This window comes from Nicotiana tabacum, chromosome 9, assembly GCF_000715075.1.
Source record: "Nicotiana tabacum cultivar K326 chromosome 9, ASM71507v2, whole genome shotgun sequence".
NCBI classification, from domain to species: Eukaryota; Viridiplantae; Streptophyta; class Magnoliopsida; order Solanales; family Solanaceae; genus Nicotiana; species Nicotiana tabacum.
Genome location: NC_134088.1, coordinates 86,441,684 through 86,462,779, shown reverse-complemented (window position 1 = coordinate 86,462,779; position 21,096 = coordinate 86,441,684). Strand labels below are relative to the sequence as shown.

Genomic DNA, 21,096 nt, shown 5'->3' with positions numbered 1-21,096 from the left:
TATTGCCTGTGAGTAGCATTTTTATTATTTCAGCCGAATCTGTAGCTATGTCTAGAGGAAACCATCCATTTTGTTCTGCTATTTGGAGACCTTTTAACAGTGATTTTAGTTCTGCCATGGTGTTTGTGGTGTGTGGTATATTTTCCATACACCCTATAATCCAATCCCCATTATGATTTCGGAATACCCAACCAATTCCCTCAATGCCTAGGTTGCCCTTGACTGCCCCACCCGTGTTGAGTTTATAGTGCCCCTCATGGGGGCTCCCATTTAACTCTGGTATGAAATGGCTTCCTAATAACACTTTTTGCACCGACATATAGTACTCTATTGATTTGGAGATGGTCTTTTTAGTCGAGATGTTATCTTTCTTATTATTGAAAAGGTTGTGGTTTCTTGCTAGCTAGAAGTGCCAGAAGCAGAAGGAAAGGATGTTTTCCGAGGGGATAATATTGTTAAATGACAGATTCTTTAACTTGTTATTGAAAAGTTGTGCTGAGAAGTGGGATTCAATTGCTGACTTTCAGTAGTTCCTTTGGCTAAAAATTCTTGCCAAAATTGGGTTGCATTGGGGCATTCAAAGAAGATGTAGTCAATAGTTTCAGGCATTGTTGAGCAAAAATAGCATTCATGGTTTCAATTAACCCCAATTTTGTGCAGGAAAGCTCTAGTGGGTAGCCTATCTTGTGCAAACAGCCAGATGAAGTTTTTGATTTTGTTTGGAACTTTTAACCTCCAAATTCAACTGAAGTTACCTTCCTCCTCTTTCAACAGATTCTCATTATTGCTGGTAAGGAAGGTATAAGCTGATTTGATGGTGAAAGATACGTTTGGAATCAACCCCTATATTAGCCTGTCTTCCTTTGCAGAGTTAGTAGGGATGGAGGTTGATTTGATTAAGTTAGTAATGTTCTCAAGGATTTCTATGGAGATGGATGAGGTATCCCAGTTCCCAGAATTGTAGATAGTGTCCACTTTGATAGTCATATCATTTGGGGGTTAAAGGACCCTTAATCATCTCCCTAATTGCTGGTTGGTTTGGGATCCAGACATCATTGATGAAGCTAACCCTGTTTCCCTTGTGGACAACCCATCTACTGGTCTTGTTACATGTATCCGGCCTTTGAGCCCTTAGTTGAAGTTAATGCTGAAAAAAGACTATTTTGATAATTTAATTGTGTTTGAATATGAATTTCACTTGAAAAAAATATTAAAGCTTTATGAGTCAGAATTATTAATTCATTGGAAGCACATCTCAAACAATTTTATTAATATTTCAATATTGAAATTTAATATATTCGAATAATGACTGCCAAACTATTTTTTGCAGATTCTGAACTTCAATATTTGGCATATGTTTTCAAGTTCAAGCATAGGAAATGGGAGTATCACACAGATTTTTTCTAATGCATAAATATAAAGTATATAAAACAAACAAACGAAAGAAGAGCGCATCTAATCGGCCAATGACCTGTCACCTAACACTTATTTAACCCAATAGACACACGCCACGTGGACAATATACGTAGTTCAGATCCCACGTTCTGTAATAATACAAATTTCCCAAATCATCATTTTGGTGCAGTGGCAGTTAAAGCATAAACCAACGGTAAATCGCCGACGTATCCCGTCGATTCCCTATCACCGGTGTGTAATCATCGGAGAGTTGCCGGGGAAACACACGTGGAAGGCGGGATCAAGGTGGTGCCGACGACATTAAGCCCAATGGAGTTTCACGGCGCCGGTCTCCGCCGTGTGATGGTCCTTGCCTTTTGTGTCGCCGGCATTTGGTCTGCTTATATTTACCAAGGTGTTCTCCAAGAGACTGTGTAAGCTTTTAGCTATTTTCATCTTTCTCCTTCCCATTTCGAGAACCTTCTATTACTTTTTGTTATGTTCGTTGCTATTAATTACTTCGTTTCTGGTCTGTCCCATTTTTATGTAACACTTTCCTTTCTGGTATGTCGCAAAAAGAATGACCTTTTTCATAATTAAAAATAGTATAATTTTAAACTTCTCATTTAATCCTTAATGACATAATTGTATAGCTACAGAAATGTCACTGACATGTTCTAGACTGCAAGCTCTTAAACTCCGTTCTAGTCAAACACCATCACATATATTGGGAGGGAAGGAGTAATAAACAAAAGTGTGTATATTTATGTTAGACAAAGTGGTCAGACGATTTATCATGGCATAGAACAAGTATTATTTCAAGTTTTATGGCCGTTGGTTAAGAATTTTTTTTCCACATGTTTGGTTCTAAGGAAAAAAATAGGACAGCACTTGTAATGGTGTAAAAGATAAATCATCTTAAGTGTCAATGCTTAAACTCTTAGATGAGGCGGTCTTACAGTTCAATAGGTAAATTTAATTGTGGAATGTAAATGTTACTAGTACTATTGATAACCAATATATAAGGAAAATATAGTAGATGCTGCTTCTATTGAATAATGACAAACATTTCCTTTTCTATGCTATGAAAGGTCAGCTTTTTGAGTTTTCCTGTAGCTTTTGTCACAGTGTACTTGAGCGTTGTGAGATTAAGACAAAATTTCATTTTTCCCTCTTAGTTTGAAGGCAAATTATTGGCTAATGGAATGAAATGGACCTAAATAGAGCATTATGCATATAGAGGATTCGTATAGCCAATTGTAACTGCTTTGAGTTGAGGTCCTTTTGATTGATTGATTGATTGAGTTGTTTAGTGAATTATATTCATTAAGTTAAGTTGTTTGTATTTGGATTTAGGTCAACAAAACGGTTTGGCCCGAACAAGGAGAGGTTTGAACACTTGGCTTTCCTAAACCTGGCACAAAATGTAGTATGTTTGATATGGTCATTTATGAGTAAGTTTACAGCATTCTAGTATTGGATGTTCACTTGTTTCTTGATGATTGTATAAAATGCTTGCATTAGTGCTGGTTAGATGAAACTTAAGAATTTTGTGAGCCTTTTATGCAGTGATAAAGATTTGGTCTAGCGGAAACAGTGGTGGTGCTCCCTGGTGGAGTTACTGGAGTGCTGGAATTACAAATACTATTGGACCAGCAATGGGGATTGAAGCGCTAAAGTATATTAGTTATCCTGCACAGGCATGTCCAATTGCTTTTTTTTTCTCGAAGCTTCTTGTGAATAGTAAACCGTAGCTCTAGAATTTTCTGAAATAAGATTTTGGACTGGGAAAAATGCGTTATAGGCTGTGATTGCTATCCTAGTCATTGGAGTCAATAGTATCTTTGATTCTAAATGATTGTGTTTTAGTTCGAATACTAATGAGATCAATTGCCTTTGCAGGTCCTCGCAAAATCATCAAAAATGATTCCTGGTATTGTACCATTGACAAGCATCTTTTTTTTTTTAATTATTTGGATTTAAGTTTGTTGGCAAATTGTTGGTTGAAAAAAGTTAGTTAACTAATAAGGAAATATGGGAAGCTGTAGGGAAAAGGAAATCAGTGGAAAGCTATAGGGAACACTATTATTTGTATTGATAAAGGATAGATATTTGAGAGTTTCTAGAGGTGCCAGATTTGGCTCAAAAGAGAAAAGGGTATTTTAATGTTGATGAGCATATTCGCTCTTCTTTATTGTTTGAATAAGAAAAAAAGGCAGAAGGAATATATATGCACTAGCAGAAATTTTCATCACCATGAAAATACCCTTCTCATACTTGTGCTAAGACCATGAGCACAGTCAATCATTATCATAGAAAGAATAGCCACTAAATGTGACGAGTTTCCACTCTTTCTTGGTCTTTGTCGAGATTCAACTTCAACTACTTCCGTGTTTGCTAAAAGGATGTAATCTGCTGATATTTAGAGAAGGAATTGTTTTTGCTTCGAGCGGTGGAGAAAAGCATTTTGGAGAAGAGGATGTGGGTTCAAATGTACTGAATTTTTTCATAATCTACCTGAGAATGGAATCTGACAGTCTTGATCATAGAAGGTCAAGAGATTGCAAGTAATGTATATCTGGAGGAGTACATAGAAGTGGGAATGGTGACATAGCATCTCTATGAATTTGGGACTATTATTTTCAGTTTTTTTTATAGATAAGAGAATATTCACTATAACAAGGAGGAGTATAATGTCCTCTTCTTCTTTTTTGTTTAAAAAGAAAGTTACAATATCTTTTCGTTATTTTTATTTTAAGTTTGTTATCATTAAAAAGAGTTTTTTGGACTAATAAGGGAGATTAACGGGAAGCTATAGGAAATGGTAGTTTTGTGGAAAGCTTTAGGAAAAGGTCTCGATATTATTTGTTTTGATAAAGGATAGGCATGTGACAGTTTCTAGAGATGCTTGAGCGGTCTTCAAAGAGAGGGTGTTTCATGTTGACGAGCATATGTATTCTATGACCATGAGCATAGAAAGAATAGCTAGCCATGGCTGCAGAATGATTAGCCACTAAATATGGCGAGTTTCAAGTCTTCGTTGTCTTTGCCAGGATTCAACTTTAAGCCATTCCAGCTTTGCTATAAGGACACTACCTTTAGATTTTCAGAGAAGGTGTTTAAATTGGAGTAGTGGGGGAAACCACCTTGGTGTAGAGGTGTCGGTTTAGTTGACTAGAACTGGATGTGAAGAATTGCCTTTTAGTCAACCTCAGAATGGATGTGTGACAGTCTTGATCATTGAAGGTCAAGAGATTGCTAGAGGCAAGCAAAGTCCTTTTGGGCTATATGGAAGAGTGATATAGGAGTGACATAAATCTCTGTAGTAGGAAAAAATTTGGACGGAAAATTTTCCAATTAGTTAAAATATAATAGAACATTTACCGTAACAGATAGGAGTACAACAGGGAATATCAAGTCAAATGCTAACTGTTTGTTGTAAAAGAACCTCCCAATTCCTTGAAGGTCCTTTAATGTTGTTCTCAAAAACAATGGACTTACACCAAGAAGCAGACAAAGAAACTGCTCCAATTCACACATAAGCTGAACACGTGCTTCTATGCTGAAATAATATTAAGTTTTGTTCAGCAGAAATGCTCCTCAGAGTTGTGAACATTTCACACTTCTGGAGAACATTTTCTTCCTCACGCTTATCAAAACCAAAATATTGTAAAGAACAGGTGATCATAAACTTTCTGGTTTAGCATTATTAAACCAATATATTATATCTATATACTATCTCATGCAAACTTCCACCTCATAAAAATGCAACAATTTTCGAAAGCTCCATTTAAGATGACACTGGATTGAGATGTTTGGCCTGGTATCAATTTCAAGCATCAAAATTTAAGTCGAGAAATGCCTCCCTGAGGAAAATTAGTAGGGTTATTTAGTGGTTGCTATGGAGGCTAATCTATGGGATACAGCCGTGCTATATAAATGAGGAAAATAACTGAAAATGTTATCTAGTTTTGTGTTTGTGCTTGGGAACTAGAATTTCTTGCTTCCTTTACTGATAGATCTTCTCATGGTGAAAATATTGAAGTTGATATCTACTTGTAAGCTACTGGTAAAATGTATATACATTCGGAAGTCATGTTAAATTTTATCTGCTAAACTGTCTTTTAACTGACATTTTTTAATAAGGAACTGTCTTTTAACTGACATATACAGCTATAATGCTTTTTTGGCAGTAATGCTCATGGGCGCACTGGTTTATGGCATAAGATATACAGTTCCAGAATATGTGTGCACACTGCTTGTTGCTGGTGGAGTATCAACGTTTGCACTTTTGAAGGTGATATTTTTATTATGACGTCTAAAATACAATGGGCACCTCTGTCTTTTATCTGTTTAATAACTAAACAAAGACAGAAGAGAAAGGGGCTTATTGTCTCCTGTCTTCCTCAGTATTTTTCTGATTTGCTTCTTGTGATTATATGTCGGAACTAGTTTTTTGAGCACCACTCCTTACCTGTTATGTTTGCTTGGTTTGTCATCAGACTAGCTCAAAAACTATAAGTAAGTTGGCCCACCCCAATGCTCCAGTTGGATATGGGCTGTGCTTCCTGAACCTCACCTTTGATGGTTTCACTAATGCTACTCAGGATTCGATCAAAGCAAGGTATCTTTCTTTTGGCGGGTGATATATATGGAGCTTTCTAAAGAATCTGTGATCTTAGATTGATAGCATATATTTTTTTAGTGGATGATACACACCTTATCACATTCTGAACAATGCAAATCCATGTTTCTCACTTCATGAATATCTTACCATGTTTTTGAAAAAGGTGTTAGGGTTGGATCTTATGGCTCCTTTAACTGGCTTGGTACCTTATCTCACCCTGAGCAGTGCAAAACCCTTCAGTTCATGAATATCTTACCAATGCTGAATATAACAATATGACGTGCATGTCTTCAGCTGCAGTTCATTTTATATCTTTGTTTGCCTCAAGTTGACTGCTTCCTTGAGAAGCATACAAATTAAGAAAATAAACTTTCGTCCTTATACTCCAAGGTTAGTTACAGAATTTTCTGAATTATGAAATTTATACTCAATTATGAAGGGGAGCCTTGGCGCAACGGTAAAAGTTAAGTTGCCTCCTTGTGAGCAAGAGGTCACAGGTTCAAGCCGCAGAAACAATCTCTTGTAGAAATGCAAGGTAAAACTGCGTATGTAAGACCCAATGTGGTCCGGCGCTTTCCGGGACGCTACGCCTAGCGGGAGCTTAGTACACCGGGCTGCCCTTTTAATGAAATTTATACTCATCTCAACCTTTGTTTTGGGAATAAAATACCTAGGGGCCAGCAAAGGAAAGGGGAGGCCAATTCGGGACTGACTAGCAGTTTTACCAATTATTTTATGGTGGTGTGGTTTTTGATAGCATTTTTAGTGTATGATATAATTAATCATTGCTCATTAGCTTCTCAGAAGAGACGAAAAGCGACCTAACTATGTAGACACTGGAAATTGCTTGTGGGGTGGGGGGTTTTTTTTTTGGGGGGGGGGGGGGGAGGTCGCATGGTGCTCAAGAAGAGTAGTTCAAATTTGTTAAAGATTTTGACTTAAACCAGAAGCAAAATTTCTGACCATTGATTGTCCATCAGGTGGCTAGAAAAGAGACATGTTTTGGTTGTGAAGTGTGAGAACACCTACAGTAATTTAGGAGGTGAAGTATCTCTTCCTATCACGTATTCTTGTGTCTGGTATTCCCCATCTGGCAGGTAGCATAAGTATGTGAAATCCTGAAAGAACACATTTGTCTGGCTTAGCCACAAAAACTAGGACCACTTCGCTACCTCATTCATGCAAATAAAATTAGATGTCCATGGGAATATCTACAGAATTTCACTATGGAAGTTGTTGGACTGTTTGATGAAACGAGATCTAGAATAGAAGAAATTGCATGAGTACTGCCCTCTGATGAAGGATTTAACCAAACTATAGTGCTAGTTGAAGGAACTCTGTTGTTTAATGCATGTGCTATATGATTCAACTTCACTGTCAGGCCATAAGCTTGCAATTCTTCTTTGGTTGCATATGTTCTTGTCCTCGACTTTGCCAAGGGATATGCCATATGTCATTGGTTAGATGAAACTCTAATCATTTACTTGTAGGTACTAACACGATTCTTTTATTTTGCTCAGGTACCCTAAGACATCTGCTTGGGATATTATGTTAGGAATGAATTTATGGGGTACCATTTACAATATGATCATCATGTTTGGCTGGCCAAATGCCAGCGGGTTTGAGGCAGTTCAATTCTGTAAACAGCATCCAGAGGCAGCATGGGACATCCTTATGTACTGTCTATGTGGTGCTGTGGGCCAGAACTTCATTTTTCTAACAATTAGCCGATTTGGTTCTCTGACTAACACAACCATCACCACGACACGCAAATTTGTTAGCATAGTCGTGTCATCTGTGTTAAGTGGCAATCCCTTGTCTACAAAGCAATGGGCAAGCGTCATCATGGTCTTCTCAGGATTATCATACCAGATATATTTGAAGTGGAGGAAGTTGCAGAGGATGCCGAAGAAGAAGAAGTTTACTTAACATATTATAATTTTGGAATTGATGTAAACGGTTCAGTAGTTTGAGCTTTTCTCACCTTTTACAATTCCAGTGTACCGGAAGTGGTCACACTTCCATTATAGGCCAATGTAATTCAAAAGAATCACACATATGAAGCGAATTTTTGAGAAGTTTTGGTAAATCAGTATAGTTCAATGATAGTTTTTCTTACAGTAATGTATCCGACAACGGGTTCCTTGGAAGCTGCACGCTGCATCATGTGAAATCTAAAGGTTTGTTGCTGAGTGAATTCTTGTGGCATTCAATTGTATCCCAGTTCCACAGATTTAAGCTGTACTTATATGGATGGCAGTCTACCCCTATTTTGACTTCTGTTTTCCACACTTGTTTTGCTTAGAAAATTTACAGGAAACGGTGTCGACTGTCGAGTGGATAAATCATGAAGCCCCTTTTAGTACACGAATTTTCAAGAGGCATTTCCAGCCTTGCAGGTTCCCGTCTTTTCAGCGGCAATACTTATTCTAAGTTGAAGTCGCTCTAACTGGTAATTACTATTTACTGATTTTTACTTGCATCAAAGAATACTTGTCATATTAGGTCAATATATGACATTGGTCATCATTGATCCAAGGTTTAGTACCATGATTGATTGAAAGTGTTAAAAGAAAATGAGGTAAATTAAAAATTACATGAAAAGAGAATGTCAGCCGAAACTGTGATCTTCTGGATCTCATGCAAGTTTAGCGAAAAACTATATATATATATATATATTGTAAGCAAAATATCCATATAGGTTACATCGACTAGTCAGAGATAAATATATGTTTGGTTGTTGCAGTTATTTAAGCCTTATGAGGAGGGCAGAGATCGCCAGCAGTCCACACTTTTATTTGTACAGGGTTCCCTCCCTTCCACAACTAGCCGCAAGTTAGATGAAGCAACAGATTTCTTAGACCCCACCTTCCCCACAAAAATAACAGTTATTTACGCATCTCTGAGAGAAATAAAAATATCTGCCCAGAAGCAAGTCTCATCAATTATGATTAAGACGAGAAAGCAACAACATTTTTCTTCGCAAGTTAAAAAATATCTGTTCAATTAGTATGCAAGGCTCTGCTTCTAGTTGGCATGTTTTCTTGATCCCTCCTGTGATTTATGGCAACTCCTATCCAACATCAGTTCATAGAATGTCAACACAACTTTCAACATAACCAATGTTATTATCCTAGACAAGTAGAGATTTGACAGTGCATACACTAACCATATCCCCCCTTACTCTGCTTGCAGTTGCAGGACTTCCTTTGACATGTTATTACTTAAACATCTTTATTTCTTGATAAAGTTCATGGATGAAGATGAATCTTCCCCTATACATATTTAGAGAAACATCAACTTTTCATTTCTTACCCACTGTTTGTTGTCTCTAGGATAAACAATATTCATGTGCCATTAGCTATCACTAAACATTTGTTAGAAAAATAGGAAATCAGAAAAGGCTTTGAGGCGTGAAATTGACTTTCCTTAAAGAGATATTGCCCGTATACTGTTTGGGGAAATACAGGCAAGTCCCTTCAGGATGCAATAAAGCCACGGTATACCTGCAGTTTTTTCTTAGCCACTTTATGAAAAGAAGGCCTGAATTTATAGAGTTGGAAGAAGACTATTCAGAATAGTCATCTTATATCATGAATAGACATGTCTGTTCAAATTTGAATTCAAGTTTTAAATAAAACTGAAAATACCAAGGCTTATAATAACAAAACCCTCAAACTCAGAGAATAATTTCCTGCATGTCAGTGCATAGAATAATTTACCAAGGGAGAGTTCCACAGTGGAAAATTTAGATCTTAATTGCTCTTCAATAGTGAATCATGAAATTGAACACCGTGTCAGATGAGCTAACCACACAAATGCTCAAGGCTCAAGCATAAACATAATTATGAAAGATCTAATATATCTGGATTTGCAAAGAATAAAAGATGGGATTCTGAGAGTAAATTGCCTTCCACTTTTAATAGTCACCACTGTTGAATAAGAGAAGTCTGAACAAATTTCAGACAGCACTTATAGTTGAACAAGGCTAAATCTGCTCTGATTTAAAATAAAGCACCTGCAATACAAGCGTGTGCCACAGTATGCAAGAAAGGCAGACATAATCCCCTAACAAACCTTTAGGTTGTTATGGATTTTAGAAAAAATATGCAAGCAGCAAGAAGGTTGAAAATAAGATTGAAAAATTGTCTCTAAAATTTTATTAATCATAGGGCCTTAAATTGTCAAATAAATAAAGTAGTAGACTCCTCCTACAACTAAACAACTAATTATTCTAGAAAACAGTAGCAGTAACAGATGCAAAATCCAACACTCCTCCTGCTTATGTTGCTGCAGTCTAAAGAAGGTCATCCTCAATTCCTTCTTCTACTATTAGTGCTTGTGCATGAGCATCTTTAAACTTGCACACTTTTGTAACATGACCTTTTTGTTTGCAATTTCTACATAATGCATTAGGTCTCCGCCAACAAAAATTTTCTAAGTGTGTTTTCTTTTTGCAATAAGGATAATCGACTTTTTCTTTTTGGTGTTTCGCATAAAAAGTACCCTCAGTACCTTTGTCTTGTCTGAAGGCCCTTCTTTGCTCTTGTGCTTGAAGATCACTTATTAATTCTGCAACAGAGATGGTAGAGAGATCTTTAGACTCTTCCAGAGAGGAAATTTTGGATTCAAATCTCTCGGGAATTGTCACAAGAATTTTTTCAACTATCCTGTCATCTTTGAAATCCTCGCCAAGTAACCTGATTTTATTGACAATTAAAGAAATTCGGTTAGAATACTTAGCGATGGTCTCATCATCTTGCATTCTAAGAGATTCAAAATCTCTTTTCAAATTTAAAATCTGATTTTGTCTGCCTCGTTCACTTCCTTGATACTCCCGTTTGAGTGTTTCCCAAGCTTCTTTTGCTGTCTCACATGCAATGATTTTAGAGAAGATTGAATCTCCAACTGAATTTTGAATTATAGTTTTGGCTTTGTATTTTTTGGTTTTCTCATCTGAATGAGCTTTGATTTGGGCAAGGATAGGATTTGCAGGAAGTGGTTATATAAGTTTGTCTTCCATTACAAATTCCCATAGATCATAAGTTTCAAGATAAGATTTCATCTTCACTGACCAAATCTGATAGTTTTCACCAGTGAAAGTTTGTGGGGTATTCAAAGAGAGACCGTTGCTTGTTAAAAATTTGGTTAAAAATCGGTATGAGTAAAAATGCGTATGGTTTAAAAGTGGTTGAAATTGGTTATTTTTCAGCGAATTCAGAGATCCGTCAAGATCAATGGAGGCTCTGATACCACTGTTATGGATTTTAGAAAAAATATGCAAGCAGCAAGAAGGTTGAAAATAGGATTGAAAAACTATCTCTAAAATTTTATTAATCATAGGGCCTTAAATAGCCAAATAAATAAAGTATTAGACTCCTATAACTAAACAACTAATTATTTTAAAAAACACTAGCAGTAACAGATGCAAAATCGAACATAGGTTCCACTATCATTACAATGACAGGCTCCCCAAATTATGCATCTTCTGATTGGAACTATTTAACTCCAAAGTACTCCCACAAATATTTCATATTTAGTTTCTGAATTTAACGATTCTTTTCATCCTTTAAATATTGAATTCATTAGCTTTCACTTGTCAGCTCTATTTACCGAGCATCCTTATCAAGAAAATTTAACATACCTATTCTTCACCTTTTACTGTAGGACAGACGAGGAAAGCTTCTTTGAAACACGCCCTCCCTCATTCCTCATCCCTCTCCCTCCACAAGGAAAAGAAAAGAAAAACAGAAACGAAAAAATGTGATGGAATGTTATATGTGAACACACGATTTGCATAAGAGAGACCACACGATACTAATATAAATTGAGATGCAAATATGTCTGATTCCTTATGCACTCTCCCCTATTACAATTTCTCAAGACATTCCAGTTCAGGCACTGAAATTAATCTCTTTCGTCCTTCCAAACCACTTTGAATGTATTAGCCAATTCATAACCTCAAAGAATCATTTGTGGATAACCATATCTTTTCTAGCCCCAAGTGATCATAAAATTCTTCTCTAGAGGGTTCGCCTATTCATTACTGATGAAGTTTTTTATCAAAAGTTTGACATTCACTGTTGATACATTGTTATTAACAACATTGATTTGTAAAAAAAAAAAAAAAAAAAAGACAGCTAGGTATAGAGCTTTATTGTGCTCCGTTCCTTCCACCGGCAAATCAGAATAATTTCAGGGCATGTCGATAGTCTCTTGATGATTCTTGAAAACATCTCAAAAATGTGTAATAGCATAAAAAAATGACATGAGGTGGTCGACTGTACTGCTTAATGCAAGAGCTAAACTGTATTATCATAGCATTTGTATAACTCATCAACAAAAGGATGCCTTATTTAGAGTCACCTTGCATTTTGAACGAGAAATTATCATTGACCATGACATTTACCCTCTTTACTTAGATTTGTCACGAGCAACTTCCCAATACAAGTGAGTATAATTCTCATATACACACATCACGTGCAGTTTTTGCGAATTTTGGTGCATTTTAAAGATTAAGCACAAAGCACTCATAAGGGAAATAACACAGAAGGATCTATCAACACACTAGAAATTACCAAACAAATCGAGGAAATTGATAGACAATTAAGCAACTAAAAGAAGCAATTCCCATCTCAATATACAAATCAATTTGGCATATACTAAAATCATTATCACAGTTGAATAATTAACTTGCAATTGAAAACTTTACACAACACCAACAACTATGCCTCAGTCCCAAATTTTACTACCCCTTTCAGAGATAGAATAACGTATGAATCCAACAAATTAAGTAAAAACTAACCATTTCTCAAAATCCTTTAGGCCCATCAGTCTCCTTCAAAACCCCAGGTTCTTGATTATCAGTCATAGAAAGACAATACTTAGCAATCTCTCTAAATTTAGGAACACTTCTCAAATCCACCTTAGTCCCATCCTTCAAAGTGATAATAACATCACCCCATTCCCCTATAAACCTGGGCACAACCTGAACATCTTTGACCACTTTATATGAAAAGTCACTCCTCTCTTGACCAGTTAGCCCTGATATAACAGTGACCCTCAAGTTTGTAAACCTGTACCTCAAGTAGAAAGCTCTGAATACTGCAGCTAGAGTTAACGGCATCCAAACAAGAGTGAAACCCAGAAGAAGGTTAGCTAAGAGGTCTCCGTAGTGAGCTCCGCCGTCGAAAAAGATGGTTTCTTGATTGGGTTTGGAGGAGGATGTTGTGGCTGCAACTGGCTTGGAGGACACGTGGAGCTTGGTTATTGGCCTGTTGCATTTTGGGGTGGCGGAAATGAAGGTTGTTCTGGTAATTTTGTGCAGAGAATTGGTGGCCGGAGAGAGGAGGGGGGTGGCGGAGGAGGAGGAGGTGGTGGCGGCCATGGTTTATCCGTTAGGATGAGTGGTTGGTTGGTAGTTAAGAAGGGATTTTGAGACTTTAGTTTCCATTGGATTAAAGGAATCTGCGTGACAGCTTTCTGGCCACTAGTTAGATGGAAATTAAAGAATCATTTTCTTATTTTTTTAAAATAATTACTTTAACATAGATAGGAAGGTCTAAAATCAGAAATAAAAAAAAAACATTAGTAGCTTGTTTGACCATATTTTTAAAATTTTACTTATTTTGAAAGATGCTAAAAAAACGTTTTCTAAAGAGTACCAGCTTGCAAATACCCATCCGATGGAAAATAATTACCCGCCCCTATCCATGTTTTTTTTATTTCCTACCCATTTTTTTTTAAATCCAGCCAAATGAAGTCAAACTACTACTACAACAACAACAAACCCAGTATAATCCATATTTTTTTTATTTCCTACCCTTTTTTTAAAAAATCCAGCCAAATGAAGTCAAACTACTACAACAACAAACCCAGTATAATCCCACATGTGAGGTTTGTGGAGGATAGTATGTACGCAGACCTTATCCCTACATGGAGAGGCAGAGAAGTTTCCGATATACCCTCGGCTCAAGAAAAGGTGGCAAGGAAGAAAAGGGAAGAAGTAGAAGAAAGAGGGGGAAGAAAGAAAGAGGGGGAAGACAATAAGGAAAAAGGGGAGAAAAAGTAACCTCAAATAGTAACAATCAAGGAGCAACAATTTTCAGTAAAAGGAGAGAAAAAGTAGCATCAAATAGTAACAGTTGGGGAGCAACAATTTCCAGTAGCAGTTTTCAAATAAACAACAATAGACGTGGTAGCTAAGTACCATATACACTAACAATCTAAAAGAAAGTATCTCTCACCTAACAACAACGATACTACTAGTACTACTAGTAATCCTAGGAGGAAGTCACAACTACACCTTAATCCTTGACCTCCATACCTTTCTATCACTAGTCATGTCCTCGGTTAGGTGAAGCACTGACATGTCCTGCCTAATCATCTCTTCCCAATATTTTTTTGGCCTACCCCTGCCTTTCCTCAAGTCCGCCATGTTCAACCTCTCACACCTCCTGACCGGGGGCATCTATGTCTCTCCTCCTCACATGCCCAAACTATCGCAACCTCAATTCCCGCAACTTGTCTTCCACGGATGCCACTCCCACCTTGCCCCTAATAACTTCATTCCTAATCTTGTCTTTCCTGGTATGTTTACACATCCATCTCAACATCCTCATTTCAGCTACGCTCATATTCTGGACATGTGACTTCTTGATGGGCCAATACTCAGCCCCATATAACATAGCCTGTCTAACCACCACCCTGTAGAACTTGTCCTTAAGTCTAGGCGGCACATTCTTGTCGCATAAAACCTCCAAAGCTAGCCTCCATCTCATCCAACCCGCTCTAATGCGGTGAGTAACATCCTCGTCAATCTCACCGTCGCTTTGGATTATAGACCCAAGATACTTGAAACTATATCTTATGGGAATGACTTGAGTATCCATCTTTACTTCCACTTCTTTTTCATGCCTCTCGTCGCTGAACTTGCACTCCAAGTATTCAGTTTTCGACCTACTCAACTTGAAACCTTTGGACTCCAGCATCTATCGCCACACTTCCAACCTAGCGTTAACACCCTCTCGCGTCTCGTCAATCAGTACTATGTCATCAGCAAATAACATACACCATTGCACTCTCCCTTGTATGTGTCGCGTCAGCACATCCAACTCTAGGGAAAACAGAAATGGGCTAAAGGCAGATCCCTGATGCAACCCCATCTCCACAGGGAAATATTACGAGTCTCCTCCCGCAGTCCTCACCCGAGTCTTAGCACCTCCGTACATGTCCTTAATCACCTTAATGTACGCTACCGAGACTCCGCTAACCTCCAAACATCTCCATAGCACCTCCCTTGGGACTTTGTCATAAGCCTTTTCAAGGTCAATGAAAACCATGTGCAAGTCCTTTTTCCTCTCCCTATACTGCTCCACCAATCGTCGCACAAGGTGAGTGGCTTCTATAGTTGACCGTCCCGACATAAATCCGAATTAGTTCTCAGAGATAGATACACCTGTCCTCACTCTCTTCTCCACCACCCTCTCCCAAACTTTCATAGTATGACTCAACAGCTTGATACCCCTATAGTTGTTGCAGTTATGGATATCACTTTATTTTTCTACAGCGGAATCATCAAGCTCCACCGCCAATCTTCGGGCATCTTCTTCATCTTGAAAATAATGTTAAACAAGCTAGTAAGCCACTCCAAGCTTACCCTACCCGCCTCTTTCCAAAATTCCACCAGGATCTCGTCAGGACCAGTCGCCTCGCCCTTGCTCATCTTCCGTATTGCCACATCAACCTCCTCACACTTAATACACCTACAGAACCCAAAATCTCTTCGGCTCTCTGAGTTCTCTTACTCACCCAGCACGCCGTCCCTATCCCTTTCCTTGTTCAAGAGTCTATGTAGGTACTCCTGCCATCTACGCCTGATACACGCCTCTTCCACCAATACACGCCTCTTCCACCAATACCTTACCTTCTTCGTCTTTGATGCACCTCACTCGATCCAGGTCCCGAGCCTTCCTCTTCCTAATCTTGGCTAACTTGTACAACTTTTTGTCCCTTCCTTTGCCTCCAAGATCCTCATACAATCTTTCAAAAGCTGCAGTCTTAGCCGCCATGACCGTGAGCTTCGCCTCTCTCCTTGCCTTCTTATAACACTCCTTATACGACCTCCACTCTTCCTCGTTCGTGCTCCCCACTAGCTTCAAGTATGTCGCTTTCTTAGTTTCCACTTTTCCTTGGACCTCCCCATTCCACCACCAGTCAGTCCCCTTTATGGCCACCCGAGTAACCCTTCGAGAGCCTTAGCACCTCCCTAGCAGCTTCCCTAATGCAGTTCGCTGTCGTGGTCCACATACTACTCGCGTCCCCACTACTCTTCCAGGCCCCTATAGCCAACAACTTCTCCCCCAACTCCTGAGCCTTTCCCTTAGTCAAGGCTCCCCATTTATTCTTAGGTTGGCCGTACACCACTCTCTTCTTACTTGCTCCCTTGACCTCCAAGTCCATTACCAAGAGCCTATTCTACGTCGACAGACAGTCACTCGGGATAACCTTACAATTCGTACAAAGGCACTTATCACCTCTCCTGAGGAGAAGATAATCAATTTGAGTCTTGGCAACCCTACTCCGGAAAGTGACCAAGTGTTCCTCCCTCTTCTGAAAACTCGTGTTAGCTAACACCAAGTTAAAAGCTTTAGCAAAGTCCAACAACGAAGTACCGCTCTCATTCCTAACCCCAAAATCGAACCCGCCATGCACCTCGTCATAATCCCTAGCCGTCTCCCCAACATGACCATTAAAGTCACCCCCTATGAAAATATTTTTGGACTGCGGGATACCACGCACAACCTCGTCCAAATCCTCCTAGAAGCGCCTTTTTACCTCCTCACTCAGTCCCGCTTAAGGCGCGTAAGCACTAATCACGTTAAAAGTTAACCCATTAACCACTAGCTCAATAATCAACAACCTATCATTCACCCTCCTGACATCCACCACTAACTCCCTGAGATCTCTATCAACTAAAATTGCCAATTCAAGCTAAGCCAAGTCAAATCAAGCCAAGCCAAGCCAAGTCAAATCAAGCTAAGCTCAGCCAAATGGGTAAAAAATGTTGGGATATGTGGGTAGGTATGTTAGGTAATTAGTTTTAACTTGGTAAATATATATTGTAAATAGTTTTTAAAAATGGGTAGAGGAGGGTAATTATTTTAAGCTAAATGGGTATTTTACATAAATTGCTCATTATTATTATTTGGCCAAACATACTATAACATCCTAAGTTAATAACTGTAGACAATAAATTTGCGTTAGGAAAATAATCGAGACTGAAAAATATTGCAACAATTGTAGTATTTGATTTCAAATAATATGAGTGTACAATCTCTATGAATCCTCTGATTCTTCTTTCCAATTGTAAATAAATCCAAGGGCCTTTGAGCTTGATCTTGAATATATAGTTGTTGCCACAAACGATGATCTTGAATTCAACTAGCACGGACTTTGATTTGAACTCATACTCCTTGAATCTTGATTTGTTCTTCGTTCTTGAGCTTGAACTTGAACTTGATTTGTTCTTTGTTCTTGAGCTTGAACTTGATTTGTTCTTCGTTCTTGAGCTTGAACTTGAACTTGTGGAGGAATTTGCAGCGTTTGATCCACGAGCTCTTTCTTGCTTTTTGCTATAACTTCTGCTGTCTTTTTTGAGTTATGAAGACCCCTATTTATAGTCGTGGGAGGGAAGAGTTATGATAAGAATAAACTCTTTCCGACCAATCAGATTGAAGAGTGACAAGGCCGTATATGATTGGCCAGAACATATCACTTGCACATGTGGCACGATTTCATTGGCCTTTTAATTTGACTTGGCATGCCTTGTCATTTTGACATGTGGCATGATCCTAATGGCTCTTCCGTTTGACTTGGCGTGCCACATCAGTTGACACGTGGCACCAAACTAGGCCTCTAGGAAAATGACATATTGGGCCTAATGAAGTGGGCTCATCATTTGTGGCCCAACTAAATGGGCTAGCCTAGTCAATATTTATTGGACTTAAGTAATTAATCCAATTATATTAGCCCATAATTTTTATTTTGGACTAATATATTTAAAATATAGTCCAAATTATTTATTGAATTTAAATCAAATAAATCTTACATGCCTATGAATGCCCCCTGCCTCAAGACTTGTTGGGACGTAGACATGTTGAACTTTAAAACAGGGCTTGAAGTACAATGTCAAATAGCTTGAGCTCTTGACCCCGAATCGCAATTCGTTTCTCAAATATAAATTTTCAGTCTTAATACGTTCAAGAAACTTTCATCCTCTTTAGGAAGATTTATATATTTTAAGTTGATGAGCTTTTAAATGTTGGCTTCAAGAAAGTTTACTTATGTAAATAATTGAAGATCAATTGCCACTACTGTAAAGAGAGATATTATCAAAGCCAATACTCAATCTTTCTGGTGGCACACGTGAGTCAAGGTCTCCTATTCATGCAGGAATGCCGCTATCCGCACATCACCAAGCAAATAAGGAGTGTTTGATAGTCTTCAAATCCCACTTGAACTTGAAGTAGCCAATGACTAAATCCCTTTGGGAGACAAATTACATTACTGACTCCCACATCGTTAATATGTCTTTGCAACCCCCTCGGCATCTATATATATAGATGCATGCTCTCCAGTTGTGAATATCAATTCGCAGTATTTGCCAATTTCTCTAGTGCATATTTGACAGGTAACTTCTTCTTCTTCTTTCAATTTCGTCACCCTTTTATAGACAACACATCTTGTGGTATAAAATTAATATCTTGCTTTAGAAAAGTCCAAATTACAGTTCGTTTGATTCTACAGAAGCTAGACTCTTATTTATAGAACATATCCGAAATTCAAAATTAGGATATTCGCGGATCACCCTAGGTGATTTTATGAAGTTAGCCTTAATTTCTATCATGCTGATAGTTTCAGATTTGTGCGACTTCACCAAAAGTTTTATATCTTGATGTAGGAACCTCGGAATCGCAAACCGTTTGATTTTTCAGAAACTAGAGTTCAAGATCTACAACATTTCCGAAATTCACAGTTAAACACTTTCAGGATCGTTCTAGATGACGTTTTGAAGTCGGCTCTATATTCTAACGCACCAACAATTTCAGATTATCACGGTTTCACCAAAACTTTTTTATCTCGATGTTGGAATGTCGGAATTGAAAACCGTTTTAACTGATAGAAACTAGCTCAAAGAGCTTCGTTCTCACCAAAACGAATGGCCCGAATCATGCCAGATTGTTCTATGAAATACTTTGAACTCAATTTTCGAATCTGACATGCCATGCTGGTAACTATTATTCTTGTACTTGTATTTTTTTTCTGCCTTCTTTTTTGTTGTTGTAGGCAATGGAGATATCTTCGTCAACAAGGTTAGACGCACATAGAAGGAAAAATTCATGGCAACAAATGGAATAACAAATCTTCAACCTCATATGGAAGGACAAATCTATGATGGTATATGGAAGGACAAATCCATGACAATATATAGAAGTATCAAATCCATGACGACATATAGAAGTATCAAATCCATGACAACATATAGAAGGACCAACTCCATAACAACATATAGAAGGATCAACTCCATAACAGCATATAGAAGGATCCAGTCCATAACCGCACATAGAAGTATCAAAAATAGTATCAAATTTGCAACAACATATAGAAGGACCAATTCATGGTAACATATGAAAGGACAAATCCTCAACAACATATGGGAGGACAAATCCATGACAATATACATGAAAGGACAAATCCATGACACCATATAGAAGTATCAAATCCATGACAACATATAGAAGTATCAAATCCATGACAACATATAGAAGGATCAAATCCATGAAGAGGCTAACTTAAGGTGCAAAGGGACTTAAACGTCCACCTTAAGATTGGAAAATTATAGTTCCTTTTAAGGACAAATCTACGAAGAGGTCAACTTAAGATGCAAAGAGACTTCGACGTCCACCTTAATATTGAAAAATTATAGTTTCTTTTAAGGACAAACCCGCAAAGAGGTCAATTTAAGGTGAAAAGGGACTAACATGTCCACCTTACGATTGGCAAATTAGAAAACTTCAACTTGAAAACTTGGCGGACTTTGCAGATTTCAACTTGAAGACCAACAAATTTGAAGGTTTGACGGACTTGAAAAGTTGGTGGACTTTGGTGCTTCAACTTGAAGAACGGTGGACTTTTGAACTTCAACTTGAAAAATTAGCAGACTTGAAGACTTCAGCTTTAAGACCTGTAGGGCTTAAATAATCCAACTTGAAGACTGGCGAATTTGAGGACGTCAAATTGAAAACCGACGGACATGAAGACTTGGAGGGATTGAATAATTCAACTTAAAGTTTGGAGGACTTGCAGACTTCAACTTGAAGGGCGGTGGACTTGCAAAATTTAACTTGAGGAGCGACATACTTGAAGTTTTGGAGGGCTTATATAATTTAACTTGAAGACCGGCGAACTTGAGGATTTCAAATTGAAGATTTGGCCTTCTGCTAAAAGTCTACATCCATCCATCCATCGGAGATGCCAATTTGCTATGGTGGCTTGCCCCTATTGAACCACCAATCCTTGATAAGGCATAAAGATCATGTAAGCCTGATTTTTAAGTTCCAATCAAGTGGATTATATTCCATCATTCTTCTTTCGAATAATGATTAGGGTAACATGTATCTTTTGAACTTATGCGACTGAAGTCAGAATGAAACTCTAAACTGCCTACGTACCTCGGTAAAGAGGATCAAGTCATACCGTAGTTTAGAATGAGTGATTTTTTTAATTTTTATTTTTATTTTTTTAATTTTTTATGCCCTAACTTTTGCCTAAGCTGCATCTTTCGAGGTTTTCAACCCAACAGACTTTTTCTTTTTAATTTTAATTTTTTATTTTTATTTTTTTATGTCCTAACTTTTGCCTAGGCCGCCTCTTTCGAGGTTTTAAACCTAGCGGACTCTTTTTTTGGGCCGTACATAATTTAGACTCATGCGGGCCAGGAGTGTAGGAATATGCAGTTTAGGCTCATGCGTCAAGGAGCATTGCAACTTCAAGTATAATACTTCTTCAAAAAC

General features: G+C 37.9%; 1 protein-coding gene and 1 long non-coding RNA gene across 2 annotated transcripts; one reads left to right on the top strand and one right to left on the bottom strand.

Moving 5' to 3' along the window:
* The first annotated feature begins 1,563 nt into the window (after positions 1–1,563).
* On the top strand, positions 1,564–8,140 carry LOC107820084 (UDP-galactose/UDP-glucose transporter 3-like). The gene is made up of 7 exons (XM_016646301.2): positions 1,564–1,829; positions 2,752–2,849; positions 2,965–3,095; positions 3,298–3,328; positions 5,589–5,692; positions 5,898–6,019; positions 7,543–8,140. The coding sequence occupies exons 1-7, from the start codon at positions 1,726–1,728 to the stop codon at positions 7,949–7,951; spliced, it is 999 nt and encodes a 332-aa protein (XP_016501787.1). The 5' UTR covers positions 1,564–1,725; the 3' UTR covers positions 7,952–8,140.
* Positions 8,141–10,159: 2,019 nt separating this feature from the next.
* On the bottom strand, positions 10,160–14,998 carry LOC142164247 (uncharacterized). The gene is made up of 2 exons (XR_012694956.1): positions 12,828–14,998; positions 10,160–10,722 (listed from the first exon to the last, which is right to left on the bottom strand). It is a non-coding gene; the product is annotated as an uncharacterized LOC142164247 (long non-coding RNA).
* Positions 14,999–21,096: the final 6,098 nt, after the last annotated feature.